This window comes from Leptinotarsa decemlineata, unplaced genomic scaffold (genome assembly GCF_025532065.1).
Source record: "Leptinotarsa decemlineata unplaced genomic scaffold, Ldec_3_MD MMD2_tig00026317_RagTag_RagTag, whole genome shotgun sequence".
Lineage (NCBI taxonomy): Eukaryota > Metazoa > Arthropoda > Insecta > Coleoptera > Chrysomelidae > Leptinotarsa > Leptinotarsa decemlineata.
Window position 1 is genome coordinate 146223 of NW_027412686.1, and position 17040 is coordinate 163262.

The 17040-nt window shown below is 31.9% G+C and overlaps 1 protein-coding gene across 2 annotated transcripts in view; it reads left to right on the forward strand.

Annotated features, from left to right (window-relative positions):
* The first annotated feature begins 12411 nt into the window (after window positions 1–12411).
* Window positions 12412–17040, forward strand: part of LOC111511924 (follistatin-related protein 5) — a 673378-nt gene continuing 668749 nt past the window's right edge. For both annotated transcript variants that reach the window (XM_074181896.1, XM_074181897.1), the window contains exon 1: window positions 12412–12530. In XM_074181896.1, the coding sequence (XP_074037997.1) occupies window positions 12435–12530 (96 nt within the window). In that variant the 5' untranslated portion in view covers window positions 12412–12434. The remainder of the gene's footprint in view (window positions 12531–17040) is intronic.

A 17040-nucleotide genomic window follows, 5' to 3' on the forward strand; every position in this document is an offset into this window, starting at 1 on the left:
AAGGCTGAGTGACGAACATCTTAATCCGAATAATTTCAAAAAAATGAAGGTTAAATTGGCTTCTCAAGTATTCAGTCACTCTGTGGCCATTGCTATGCACACTTATATAGACTTTGGAAAAATACCGGAAGAAGCCAAAGTAACTGCTAACTTCGTTGAAGACATGAATAAGTTGTTTGTTGTATTCAATTCAAGCAATTTGGAAACATGCCACGCTTTTATGGAAACTACAGGGCAATTCGAATTTTTAAAGAAAATGGACACGCTTTTTTCAAACTTGAAAGTTTTAGACAAAAGAGGAAAGAATGTTACGAATTCTCTGAAATTTATTTTTGGTTGGAGGCTTACTATCTCCTCCGTTTTGAATTCATGGAAAATAATGAAAATTAAAAATTATAAATTTTTATTGACGCGTAATCTCAATCAGGATTGTCTCGAGAATTACTTTGGTCAAATCAGAAATGCTTGTGGAAACGCTAGAAATCCAACTGCCATTCAGTTTACCAGAGCATTTTAAAAACTTTTTGCTATAGGATATTTTCATGAGACAGAAGGCGGCAATTGTATGGAAGACAGTAGCGATATTTTGCTTAATATAACATCGGAGTCATTGAAAAATATTGAGAGTTTTCAGGAAAAAAACTACGAAAATATTTCTCCAATTATAAAAATAGAATCAACCGATTATAGGAATTTGATATCAGAGGAGGGAAATGCACTGGTCTATGTTGGTGGATATTTTTTACGTAGATGTCTCTTTAAACATTCTTGTCATATTTGTTTGGAATATTGTTCATCATCCGAAAGAGACAAGTCTACTTCATTTTGTGAGCTCAAAGCTTACAAAGGTAGTAAAAATATATTTGGTGGCTTAACAGTCCCTCCCAATGATTTTTCGAAGTATTTAATACCATTAGAGAATATTTTTGTTTCGAATTTTAATGATTACTGCATACATGATGGTGTAGGAAACATATTTTTGAAAGAATATTCCAATGTAGAACTCACCCATCCATGTATCAATTTTCCCAAAGACTATTTACTTTCATTGAGTTCGAATCTGTTACACAATCAAATTTGCAAACAGGCAAATAAGATCTCAATGTTTAAATAAACAACATCCGAAAATCAAAATTTTGCAAAATTTGTAAATATTTGAAATATTAGATGTCGTTTTTTGACCTTAGTAGATTTATTCAGCTGGGGGATGGTTGGGGTTAGGTCAAATAACTGAAACCACTATTATCGTTGCCAACGTTTCGACTTTTATAAAGTCATCCTCAGGGCACTACAAAGTTGCAGTGAATCAGATATAAATACAAACATACAGTTGAAAGATTATTAAAATTTGTGACTAGAATCACTTCTGCGAATGAGAGGTCAAGATTGAGTGAATTTGGTACAATTCAATTGACAGTAAAAATGTAAAAAGAGACATAAACAACAATTTTAAAAATGTAGGAAACGGTAGAACCCAATCTCTGGTTTCTTGTCTATTAGAATTAAAATAGAAGGACATTTACATAAAAATTCCTAGTTTTCGATACTGAAATATACAGAAGTATATTTCTGACCGACGAGAAGTTCACTGTGTGAGCGACAATTGAAAATAAAATTAGGAACGTACTTACTTCCTGCACTCAAATAGAGTTTTTATTTATATATATATATATATATATATATATATATATATATATATATATATATATATATATATATATATATATATATATATTACAATGTAGGTTTTCACGGATGGTAGAATATGATGTGTTGTTTTTCCGGGTGTTCATCCGTTGTGTACTATTCGATAGTCGACGTTTCGCCATCATCTCAGATGGCATCATCAAGACGAGTTACTGCTTCTGTTACTGCTTGTAGTGCCCTGAAGATGACTTTATAAAAGTCGAAACATCGGCAATGAAATAATAGTAGTTTCAGTTATTCGACCTAACTCCAACCAACCCCCAGCTAAATATTTGAAATGTGTCTGAATATATATGCCAAAGTACTGAATAGATTATAATTATACTATTAGGGTATACTCAAGAAAACAACAAATCACCATTTAATTAGGTAATATGTAAATAAAGATTATTCATCTTCATTTTCTCTTTATTGTGGAGTCCCTTTATAAGTATCTCACCTTTTTACCTGCCCATAATTTAAGAAATCAGGTAATTCATGCCAGTTATTACAAGGAAACATATATATATATATATATATATATATATATATATATATATATATATATATATATATATATATATATATACATATATATATATATATATATATATATATATATATATCATATTATATAATCATCTCAATGAAAGATCATACAAAAACATAAATAATATATAATGAATATGATCAACACTTGACGCCTGACCCTCGTAGACACACTTTCGAGTAAACATATTGTTCGCGCTGCTGACTGACCCTCGTATATAGTATTTCTGCTGGTAGCCGCATGATTTACGACCGCTCGTAAAAAAAGCGACATATTTTACCCACATCAAAGGAGTTACCAGATTTATTAGAATATCTATGGACGATGCTACGGCTGATCATCAACCAAAAAACTGACGAAAACACACCCGATCGCTAGACACGTCAGCACTGTTGCGCTGTCAAAACGGAACTATAACTCATGTACTAAATGTGAAAACCAAGAAAAATAACTGCGTAAACGTAAGCGAAACATAAGTGGAACCACCTATTGGTATGACACCCAAGTCAACTTGCCAAGTTTTTTATGAGTAAAATTCGGATTTTTCAGGGCTGGAATTTTTTCAGGAAAAAAGTGTATTCGTAGTAAGTTGATAGTCCTGAATAAGAATCTGAAGGAATTTTGAGCATATTTTGCCCCCTAATATGTTTTACCGTAAAAATGTGGTGTTTCATCGCGAGTGGCCAACCATATTCAGGTGAGCATTTTCATCAGTCCTGAGAGTTTCATCGTTCTACCTTGAATATTACGGAAGATACGGGGGTGTTTCCATGAGAAGTGAGACACACTGTATGTGATAAAACATGATTTTTTTCCAATTTGTAGAATGAAAAATCATGAGTATATGAGTATTCCACATGAATATTCGATTTTGTATAGAGGTATTATGCAGAACTTGGATATCCTACTCACTAAATACCGCTGGCCTTTTTCTCATAGTATGGGATTCCATCTACTTCTAGGCGATTTAACTCAATCAAGTGCATTTACTTCCGGTTTTTAATATATTTCGAGTTCACATTTCAGAAATTCCATTTGGGGAAATCTTTTTCGACGGCCTTACAGAAAAGTCCATTACTCAGAATAATATTAGGGTCAGTTGTTCATCCACTCGAAAACCGGACATGAACCCAACTTGGAGAATTTATTTTTAAAACCATGGGGTATGACAACTAGATGGCTGGCGGACTTATAACGCTGGCCGCGTTGCAGGACCATACATTTCTTCCGTTCGCCAGGAATTTTATAGCGAATAGCATGTTGGATGTCCATAAAATATTTTGTCTGTGATGATTTTTAGTTATTTGCTACGAAATGGAACATACTTGCAATGTTTTCAAACCACTTCAGAGAAATCTAATCAAAGACTGATGTGCAAAGCGTAGAATATGTTTAAAAAAAATATGATTTTTCGGTGACCAGCTGTCGCACCCCTACGAACGACAACCTTCAGATGTCGAAACTTGTGCATTTCATTACTTCGGACGTCCATTGTCTAAAATGACATAAATTGATGTGAAATACCTGAAGAAATCTGTGAAAATAAAAAAAAAATCTGAAACAATAACAAGCATATTGAGCGAAAAAAACTGAAATTACAATGAAATAAAATACAAATACAATACAAAATCAAACTATTAACGCGAGATGGGAATAAAAAAAAATAAAAAATTATAAACAAGAAATGAAAATTCAAAATTGGAAGATCCCAAACCAAGTTACTTTACGACGTTTCGATTGTTAGTATCCACAATCGTCTTCAGATGATAACTGGACTTATTTCTCCGAGATCTGACTATTTATAGGTCATTCGAGTGCTTTTACCTATCCCCTCCTCCGTCTCTCCGCTTCATCGGTTATGGCGGAAGCTGACCGTTTGGCGGGAGTTGGTCGAATTCCGCTTGATTAGAGGTTTCCATCTGTTGTCATGTTGCGTATATCTACGCTAGATTGGCTGAATGCGTTGTTGGACAACATATATGCGGCTTCTTTGAGTTTTCTCCTTAACCAGTGTTGTTCCTTGTGGATGATTTCAGCTTGAGCCCACTTGACTTTATGTTGAATCCAAACGTGCTCTGCTATTCTTGATTTGCTGGTTTCTCCTCACTGTGTGTTTCTTATGCTCGGCAATGCGAACTTTCAATAGCCTCTTTTCGAGACCTTCCTTTGTATTACAGAGCCCGAAAGCATGTTCTAGTAGGGTTTTGATGATTCCTCTCTTAGTCGATTGATGGTGGTTGGATTCCTGATTCAGATACTGTCCTGTGTGAGTGGGTTTTCGATACACAGATGTTTCCCATTTCGCATCGGTCCTCTTCACCAATACGTTCAAGAATGGCAATTCGTTGTGGACTTCTTTCTCCATTGTGCATGTGATGGAAGAACTTACGTTGTTGATGTGCTTCAGGAAGGTATCTAGTTCTGCATTCCCATGATTCCATATTATGAAGGTGTTGTCCACGTATCTCCACCAGACTCGGGGCTTCTTGTGTGCTGTGTCAGGATGCTACGGTACGATTTGAAGAAATAAGAAGAGAGACTTTGAAAGATAATCATGGACCAATCTTTGCTGCGATTGAAAGCCCGTGCTTAAAGATCCGACGAGACATGGAGAATACCCACAACAGGAAGTGGGGAAAGTTGGTGAGGAAACAATGCTCAAATGCAGACCAAAAACAGGACAACTATGAAGCCGCCAACTTCATTAACATGAGTTCCCGCCCGCCCGATAGAGGAATCCTTGTTGAGGAAAGGTATAAACTTCGCCATAGCACCATCATCTGTGCTCACTTTGGAAATAATAACTGCAGTGGAATTCACCAGCTCCCATATTCATCAGATCGAGGCAGAAGAATTCAGATGTAAAATCAGAGAACAGCTATATCAAGAACCAGTTCCAACATCTAACATCAGTAATGAAATACAAAATTTAAGTCAAATTTACAATTATATTTTAACTTTTGATAAATAAAATTGAACAAATAATTTCAATATCATATTACTAATAATATTTGACTCACTATATGTGTTAATATTATAATAATCACATTTTCTCTGGTGCTGTAACAAAATTTTCAACGTCAAATTTTGCATTTGACTTTCGTTTTATGTTTTGATTTATATGCCTTTTTTATATTTCATACTAACTTTGGTGAGTTTTTGTAACATATCTATTGCTGTATAATGTTCACATGATCTTTATTTTGTAGATATTCTTGATAAAGGAGAAAAATATACTTTCCGAAAGCTTGAATAACAAAAAATAGTATTTCCATACCCCGCAGATATTGACTGAAATACCCAAATCAAAAATAATTTATAGTTATATAATAAACCAGTCAACTAAATTTGACCTTTCAATATATATATATATATATATATATATATATATATATATATATATATATATATATATATATATAGAAAACTCTTTGTTATATGTCAAGCTTTCGATATATTTCACAGGACACGTCAGGACAACTACAATAATAAGATTATAAAAATATATAAATATGGAGAACTTACTAACGTGAGAATAAAATATAAAATGGTTCAATAACAGATAGAAAAAAGAGGGAAGTTGTATATTCGCTGATAATAATCGAATCTTCGCGTACAGTACGTCAAATGAATGGATAAGAAATGCAGAATTGTTCGACGAAGAGAAATCGAAGATGGCGCAACATGTCATAAAGGCACTAAGCCAAATCTTTGTTAATGATAGTTGAATCTCAACGTGCAGTACATCAAATGCAAGGGACACGAATACAGAGTGTACCGACAGTGAAAAACAAAGATGGCGTAACAAATATAATATTCAACGACTAATGTGGAATAGCATAGGAAGAATTGCAAATTCAACAAAAATCACTGAAAAAACTTGGAATTGAAAAATGTTGGGTTATCAACTACTATAAGTTTATGACAATTGCAGAAGCTTGATCCAAACGCGGAATTTATTGACAAAGAAAATGAAAAAATCATTGTATACTGAAACATATGATATATTTGGATTCCTTAGGGTGAGAAGGTTTTGAATCCATCAAAAAACGACCACTTCCAGTTCACACTTCCTGTCGTCCGATTCCGATGATTTTGACATCAATGGATTCGTTTAGATGTCAAAAAACATATTTAATCATTTTACGAATTCAAAAGGACCGTTCAACCTTGTTTCATTATACTAGCAGCAACAGACCAATGTGGGTACTCATTTCAAATGATTTCATTTGTAGATTATGAAAAGTATAATATACAGCGTCCAATGTGAAATAGCATAGAGAGAATTGCAAATTTGAAGAAAATCATTGAACATATTTGAAATTAAAAGTTGTTGGGTTATGAATAACTACGAGTGTAATGTAATTGCAGAAGTTTAATTCCAAATACATAATTTGTTGACAAAAAAATAAAAAAATCATTGTATACTGAAACATATGGTATTTTTGGATTCCTTAGGGTGAGAAGGTTTCGAATCCGTCAAAAACAGGTCACTTCGGGTTTTCACTTCCGGTCGTCCGATTCCGATGATTTTAACATCAATGGATTCGTTTAGATGTCAAAAAACATAGTTATTCATTTTACGAAGCCAAAAGGACCTCATAACCTATTTTCGCTATACTAGTCGCAACAGGTCGATGTGGGTACTCATTTCGAATGATTTAATATGTAGACTATGAAAAATATAATATCGAGCGCCTAATGTGGAACAGCATAGGAAGAATCGCAAAGAGAATCATTGAAAAAACTTCGGATCGTCACGTACATCATGTCAAATGAAAGAAGCAGAATTGCAGAATTCATCGATAACGAAAAAACAAATATGGTGCAACATGTCAGAAGGGCACTAACCCACATCTTCATCAATTATAGCTGAATCTCAACGTGCAGCACATCAAATAAATGGGAAACGAATGCAGAATTCATCGACAGAGAAAAAGCAAATCTGACGCAACATGTCAGAAGGGCACAAAGCCACATTTTCGTTAATAATTGTCGAATCGTCACGTACAGCACGTCAAATGAAAGGAAAAGAAATGCAGAATTCATCGATGGAGAAAAAGCAAATATGGCGCAGTATGTCAGACTGACACTAAGCAACATCTTTGTTAATGATAGTTGGATCTCAACGTGCAGCACATCAAATGAAAGGGAAACGAATGTAGAACTCGTCGACAAAGAAAAAACCAAGATGGCGCAATATGTCAGAAATGCACGAACCCGCGTCTTCGTCAATAATAGTCACATCGTCACGTGCAGCATATCAAATGAAAGGAGATATGTTGAATTTATCAACAAAGAAAAAACATAAGAGGCAACCAAAAGGGCACTGAACCATATTTTCGTTAATAATAGTCGGATCGTCCCATTTGACATGATTCATTTACTCAAGACTGAAATGTTTAGAAGATACCAACGGAGATCTTACGGTGACTGTAAGTTCTGGTATGCTTTGTTAGGTATCGAAGGATGCGTGCAATTTCGTTAATTCCAGCTACATGATTATTCCAAGACATATCACTCCCACATTGATTTCAATTTGAGGGCCACCGGTAGACAGCTGTTTCAGCCTATTGGGCATCGTCAGTACCGGGCAGGCGCTCCTCGATTGAAGACAAAATGGGAAAAACCATGAGAGTACTTGATAAAATTGCTGCGTAAACGCAAGCGAAACATAAGTTTAACCACCTATTGGTGTGAAACCCAAGTCAACTTGCAAAGTTTCTAAGTCAGTGTTGGTGTTGTTTTGACCAATCAATCGAGTTTCATGGAATTATTTTCCAGCAGCTTGACTGTATATATATTTATATATATATATATATATATATATATATATATATATATATATATATATATATATATATATATATATATATACAAATAGAGATTTTATCGAATGATATATATATATATATATATATATATATATATATATATATATATATATATATATATATATAGATATATATATATATATATATATATATATATATATATATATATATATATATAACAGAATAATTAGTGACTGGATTAACTATAAATCGATTCAATTCGTGAGGTTGCAGTCAATAGCTGGGCTGTTACAAAGAAAACTCTTTGTTATATGTCAAGCTTTCGGTATATTTCACACCTTCGTCAGGACAACTACAATAATAAGATTATATATCTTGTAAAAATTATATAAATATGGAGAACTTACTAACGTGAGAATAAAATATAAAATGGTTCAAAAACAGATAGAAAAAAATTAATAAATGACAGTTGATAAAAATTTTGGCTGACAATGTCAAGTGGGAAAATTCTGAATGATACTCGAATTACTAGATTTTTTATTTTCTTTATCATATTTCAGTAGGTACGTGTAAATTTTGCTAAGACTATCAATATCAGTTCGTTTATTCATTGAATGTTCTTCGTTATTAATATGTATCATTTCCAAAAATATTCTTTTCGTTGTATTGGTTTCTCTATCTAAAATATTTGGATTTTCAAAATTCATTTTATGATCCTCCGAATTAACATGTTCTGTTAATGCACAAGAATTACCATTTCGTCTACAGTCGCTCTTATGGGAAGTGATGCGACTACTTAGAGGTCTAGATGTTTGTCCTATATATGTTTTAGAACAATCCATACAAGAAATTTTGTATATTAAATTGGATTTTTGTTTATTTGAAATTGGAGCTTTTACTTTACTGTATAATTTAGATATAGAAGTGACATTTGTTTTAGATATTTTGAGGTTATCATTTCGGAATACATTAATTAATTTTGGTGTCAATTCTTGAATATATGGGAGTGATTTATATATGAATGAAGGTATAACGTTGTTATGTTCAACTTCTTCATTATTATTTTGAAAGTTTGTTCTTTCACAAAATAAAATTCTGTTTACTGAAGATTTAGGATAAGAATTTTGGATCAGAATTTTACTGAAATTAGACAAACTTTGGTTTCGTAAATCGGGATGGGTAATTTTGATGATTCTGTTTTTTAATGATTTTATTAAATTGATTTTCATTTTATTTGGATGATAGGAATGGTAATTAATAAATCTATCACTTGATGTTGGTTTTCTGTACCATTCAGTGATGATAATATTTTGTTCTGATCTCAATAACTTCATATCGAGGAAAGGAATTGAGTTGTTTATTTCCTCTTCAATAGTGAATTGGATATTGAGATCATATGAATTAAATACATTCAAAATTTCTTCTTTTCCATCTGTAGGTATGGTCAGAATCAAATCATCTACAAAACGTTTGATGAATGGAATACGGAAAGATAATTTTTGAATACAGTCATCAATAAGCTCATCTAAAACAAAACTCGATAAAATTGGTGAAATGGTGGAACCCATAGGTATATATATATATATATATATATATATATATATATATATATATATATATATATATATATATATATATAGCTAGAAGAAGCAAGAGCTGCACAAGAAGAGAAGCCGCCACAACGAGTACTGGGAACACTATCCGAAGCAGTCTCACAAAAACTAGATCACAAAACGCGGACTGCGATTCTAAGAATTGCATTTACCAGATACCCTGCGAGTATGGAGAATCATACATCGGCGAAACCAAAAGGCCATTGAAAGTTCCCATTGCCGGGCATTAAAAATACATACATCGAGGAGAAACCAGCAAATCAGGAATAACTGAGCACGTTTGGTCGTTTGAACTCATCCCATCAAGTGGGCTCAAGCCGAAATCATCCACAAGGAAGAACACTGGTTTAGGAGAAAATTCAAAGAAGCCGCATACATGTTGTCGAACAACGCATTTAGAGATACGCAACACATGGAAACCTTTAATCTAACGGAATTCAACCAACTCCCGCCAAACGGTCAGCTTCCGCCAAAACCCATGAAGCGGTGAGAGGGATGAGAGGATAGGTGAAAGCACTCGATTGACCTACAAATCAAATCAGATAATGGAAGTCCGAAGTAATGAAATGAGGTATCACCTTTCAACGTGTGATTCTTAATATGATTTTTATTGTCAAGTAGGCGGGAATTCGGTCAAAAATGTTGAAGAAAACCAATTTCTGAATTGTCAACGTTTCTAAACTTTATTATTTCATCTTCAGGACTATTTAGGGCGGCTTTTCGAGTTGAACGGTGAAGTGAATAATTTCGACATGAAATATAAATACGTACACACGTTCCTGAGAGACTTTGACACGTTGAATTTTTAGTTGAGATTTCATCTCAACAGAACTTTTTATACAGGTAGTGTCATGTAAGAGTGGTGGACGAGTGGTAAGGGGTTGTCACCAGGAGGGGGGTTGTCGCCACTCTGATCAAACCTTGCAATGGAAGTGTTACTACGTCTTCTAGACAATAATAGATACAAATACTGGTGTATGCAGACGAGTTATTCTTCCTAGGCCAGGGCAAATATGATAATATTTTGAAGAGACGCATGCAGCACGCCGTGAATATTATAACTAAATGAACCAATGAAGAAGGACTGAATATGAGCCACGGATACGATGATAGTAGCATTTACCAAAACTGGATATTCAGGATATCAAAAACTTCGAGGTGAAGTGATGAATCTGTCAGGGGAGATCAAGTGTATGGGTGTGATACTAGATCCGAGGCTCACCTGGATCCAACATCTAGAAAGAGTTGAAAGAAAAGCAGAGGTTGCATCGATGCTGGCCAGACGTACCTACGGAAAGATATGGGAGCCTGAACCAGACATGATGTGTTAGCTTTACACCATGGTGGACATATACGTCTATGGTCTGGTGGCCAAAGACGAAACAAATGACCGCTATTAACAAACTGAGAAGAATGCAGAAACTTGCCTGTTGTGGCAGAATAACGTGATCAATGAAAATCATTCTTTCAGCTGCAATGAGACACTCTTGAACCTTCCCCTTTTACATCTAGTAATAATGGGGGAACAAGGGTGGACCAAATCAGACTGAAAAGCTCATCGAGTCTCATGGGGTCGGGACGAATAGAAATTTCGGAATATGAGGAGAAATGAACATCGAACATGTTCTCGGATCTCATGTCACCCAAATACATGTTCGACAGAAACATCTCGGTTTTGAAGTTTCAAACCGCGAAGAGTGGAGAATTTACTGTGTGTACACAATATACATCAGTCTTCTAGGTTGAAATGTATGCAATTTTGCAATGCACAAACAACATCAATTTGAGGTCTCAACTAGATGAGCTTCATCGTAAATACATGTGACAACAACATACATAATGTGATAAGTGATCCTTTCATCCGCCACAATTTATATGTTCTTTCTGAAATCATGGAGCGATTTTGCACATTATATAGTCATTCGATATCGTTACTGGAGATTCTCAAAACATTCCAAACATACAAATCTTCTTTATTTATTACGTCAAGTAGCTACAGGCTACCATATTTCCGTTATTTGTTCAAGATTGACCCTTACTAAGTACAGAGGACAGAATAATGGTGAATATTTGGAATGAGACTGAACTAAATATATCAATAGGCAAAGCAGTTGCCATCAACGAAAACAGTGTACCAAGAGGTACGTGGCTAATTTTTGTGTTAGAAAGGTCTGTAAAGAAGAAGATGAAGTTATGAGTGTCGCTTAAATAAGGACACCACTTTGTTTTTCATACGTCTTGACTGGCTATCAATATCGATGGAAGAAAATAGTACTGATTAGAGTAATCTATTGAAGGAAATGGGAAATTTTCATTTTCAATTTGTCAGTGTGCTGATTTCTTTCCTTAAGCAGAATGCATTGTCATTTTCATCCGGATATAAATTTGTACCCTCTAAAATTCTGGATCTAAATTTTGGGAAACACACTCATTTTCACCTCCAAGTTAGCATTATTTTGCATATTTTAGATAACAATTTCATTGAATTCTTGTATATTACGCAAATATTGGTACTGCAGAAAATAGTCCCCACCGCCTTCGATTATGTCAATCACAGTTGGTATCAAACATCTGGCATAAAAACCTGTTCACCTCAGCCAACAAACACGAAAATAAGTAGTTCATGAATGATTTCTTGAGAACACAATATTCTTTCTTTCCTAAGAATTTTGAATTTCGAATTGTATACCTCTCACTCTCTTTTTTTTCTCCCTCTCTCTCACCCTCTCTCTCTCAGTAATAAATCGAAATAATGGTGTGATACGCTAATAACTATATATTTTTTTACAGATGGAACTTGTTACATGCTCCGGTTTAACTTCCATTTATGGATCAATATTTATCCTGTCTCTATTCCACTCTGTAGCAGTAACTTCTCATAACAAGGTAAGTGCAATAAATATTAAAATTTTTATGACTATCAAGTCACCTTTTATGTTCATAAGATATTTCACGTTTTATATATATATATATATATATATATATATATATATATATATATATATAATATAATATAATATAATATAATATATATATAGTTATGAAAAGACTCGAAATACAACAGTGTATTGGAATTTTAAAAAACATCACGAAGGAATTCAGATACAAAAATACAGCAAAGACACCCTGTATATATATATTGTATATAATAAGAGTGGGAAATTCAAATATTAACATTCTTGCATTGAAACGCAGCAAAATACAAAAAACTGACAACCGATATAGGTTAGAAAGAAATGTCAGATAAAATTAAATTAACATCTGTGATAAAAAAAACGAAAAAGGCATGATAAACTAATTTTTATTATTTAGGAATGATGTGAAATTCAAAATTTATTATTGTGAATAACTTCCTTAGAAACTGACATGAAGTGATGCTTATGAAAAATATTTATATTTACATAAAAGTGAGGTTAACTATTTTTGTACGAAACTATAAAAGGAAAATGTATCTAAATTCAAGAGCCAATGTTAAATTAGTAGAATAGAAAATTTTCCTGAAAAAGAATTTGAAAATATGTATATGTGAAAATTGATAGATGGTAACTGGGGAACGAGATAGATTTTCAATTGTTTTATCAACAAGGAGATTCTTCTTGAGGCAACGAAAGAGACGCCATGCTAAAATTTTCTCTCCGTAAAATTTGAACTATATAAAGTACATGAATTAAGAATTAAACTGAATAGTAGTGAATACTGATTAGCAATAATAATAAGGTCAGTGGAAAAACCTACCTGTTCAGCCAAATCGAGTAAGAAATCCATGAGTTCCAGCTTCACAGAAATATCACACCACACACACACCAGCATTGAAGAAAAGTAAGGTATTTACTTAAACCAATTATAAACAATATATATATATATATATATATATATATATATATATATATATATATATATATATATATCAAAAAAATCAAAAATCAAAAACTCTGCTTTACTTTGCCAAACTTTCGCTTCTAGTGGGAAGCTTCTTCAGGGCCTATAATTTATTGAGTTGTGGGTTTTTTTTGCCAATGAATAAAATTACAAATCATACTTACAGTAAAAATGAGTAAAAAACAATTAGTTGAACATATAAATCGACGAAAAAAGTTAAACATTCTACTGTACATTTCTCCAGTCGCTAAGATTCTCAACTTTGTTTATATATATATATATATATATATATATATATATATATATATATATATATATATATATATATATATATATATATATATATATTAATGAAAAGACCTACGAACTGACTAAGAATAAAAATTACTTGAAATCAAAACCAGAAATTGGACTCTGCTGAATTACAGTGACCTGCAATTCATAAACTGACAATTACCACATTTGTCCGATGTTTCTATATTGAATAGTTCGGTGTAGATTTAGGACTTTGTTAGAATTAAGGAATTTCTCTTTTGGCAATTGACAAATTTATATATTTCTGAATAAAACATATTTTTACTTTTACAATTAAAACTGTTCTATATTTCCTGACAACAATTGTGTCTTTCTCAAAATTTTTCCACAGGTGAAATCTACTAGAAAAATCAAAGTTTGGTAAGTAATTGTTGTGTTTTTGCCTGAATCCACCTGAGAGGTTGAGAAAATCTCTATACACTGAGGTATAGGATTTAAACTCAACGTAAGAATCTAGCCGATTAAAATTTTCATAAAAATTAATAACAATAATAATGAAAATAAAAAAAAATATATTTTACGAAACTCAAATCAATTAAAAATCATTTAATATCAACATCATCATCTTTTAATAAATTGTCGCCCAACGCGGAGCTTGATTGAACAGCTTGAATAAACAGCTAAATTGAACAGCTCAATCACTAAGTTGAGATAAAAAAAATATATATAGATAAATAACATAAAATTTGAATAAATTTACTGAAAAATGGAAACAAGAAAAACAAAGAAGAGCCAACAGCCAGAACAGACTACTGAGAAAAATGTGGAAGAGGTACAGCAGGAAATAGGAGATACCATCATGAAAGAACCAGTAAGACAAACACCGGTGGACATGAATGAATTGTTCGAAAGACTGGAACGATTGAGGAAAGAAGAAATGAAAATTCAAAAAAAACAACGAAATGAAGATATGGAAAAATTGGAAAGAATGAGAAAAGAAGAAACAGAAACCAGGAAAGAAGATATGGAAAGATTGGAAAGAGTAAGACAAGAAGAAATGGAAAAATTGGAAAGAAAAAGGAATGAAGAGATGAAGAAGTTATTTGGAAAAATTGATGAACAAACAAATAATGTAAAGAAGTCAGAAACAGAAATTAAAATCAACCATAATAATTTGAAACAAGAATTAGCAGAATATACAAGGACTATTGAAGAAAAGGTCAAAACAATTTCACAGGAGGTGGAAGATCATAGAAAAGAAAGTAAAGAATACATTGATCAGGTACATGGAAGAATAACTATTGTAGAAGAAGGATTGGTACAAGAAGTAAATACAAGGAGAGAATAGAGTGGGCTTGAATAAAAAAATAGATAGGGAAAATAAATTAACTAGAGAAAAGTTTAAAGAACATGAAAATTATATAAATGAAAAAGTAATTGATATTAACAATAAAATAAAACAAACGGAGAGAAACCTAAGTAATAGAGAAGAATCAATAAGACCAATTATAGCTATAGGTAATGAAAATGAATTAATATTCAATGGAAACATTAAAAGACAACATCCAGTACCTTTCATAGAATTCATGACAAGTAAATATGAAAATTTGGCTTCCAATTTATTGGAAGTCAATTGCAGGAAGAAGCATTATTGTGGTTCACAAATAAAGATAAAGAATTGACCAATTTTGACCAATTTTCAAATAAAATTTTGAGCTATTTCTGGGGACCTTCCCAACAAAAGTTAATAAAAGATGAATTGTTGGGGGGAAAATTCAATTCAAATAGAGGAACATCTTACCATGAATATGCTATGAAAATATATAGTGCACCACAGTATTTAAATTGCAATTTTACTGAAGAATATATAGTCAACTTAATAATCCAACATTTTGACAATAATTTAGAGGAGATTATGATGCTGTACAATTTTAAAGATATGGATAGTCTATGTCAATTTTTGATGACACATGAAAGAAGAAGAATCAATTACAATAATTTTCAAAATAGGGTCAATCAAAATAATAATAGACAGGAATATGCTAATAGAGAAAGGGATAATAATTATAATAATCGGAATCAATACAATCAATCATATAGGAGACAGAATAATAACAGAAATGATAATAATAATTATATAAATGACAGATATTACAATAATAGAACACAAAATAATAATAGATACAATAATATGAATTTTAATAATAACAATAATAATAATAGAAATAGAAATAATTATTATAGAGAAAATAATAATAATAATAACAGATACTATAACAACAATAATAACAGATATAATAACAATAATAATAGGAACAACAATAATAATACATACAGACACAGAGCTAATAGTACAGACAGACAAAATTACAGAGACAATAGGGATTGCGATGACGAAAGAAATGATGACATGTACAGACATAGGAGAAGTAGAAGCGTAGAAGAAATCAGACAGCTAAACAATATACAACGGACACACGCTACGAATGAGGTACAGAGTAATAATAATGAAGTATAAATTACAAATCAACAAAATTTTTAGTAAAATAAATAAATAACTCATCTAATATGAACATACATTTAAAATATTACAATAATAGTAAACATACAGAGGTGCATTACTTTTACAAGAGTATGATCTTGAGAAGAAACATACTAAAGGTAGAGATAATATAATAATACATGCATTAACAAGATCAGATGGCAAAGTAAAAAGAGAAAGAACTTTACAAATTGGTGTAAATATATTAATGAACCAACAGGGAATATTTTCAATGAATGAAATTATAGAAGATCAAAATAAATTAGAAGCAAAAGATATAATTAAATGTAAAAAAGCCAATGGTATTTGGATAAAGATCATAAATGATCAGGAACTATATGTAATCAGTAATGAATTAGCTTATAATATATTGAAGTATTTACATGAACATAATGGTCATCCTGAAGTGGGAAAAGTATAGATATTGTTTAGGGAAAATTATTTTTGCAGAAAAGATATACAAATAACCAAAGATTTAACAAATAATTGTAACATTTGTAAAATTTATAAGAGAAAAAATTTTGTAAATACAAATATCCCAAGAAATATAATTACCACCAACAAATTAGAAGGAATTGCCATGGATTTTATTACTGATTTAATAACAACAAATGATAGAAACAAACATATTCTTGTAATAGTAGACATTTTAACAAAATTTATATATTATTATATAATTATATCCTTGTAAAAGAACAAATGTGCATATTATAACAAATT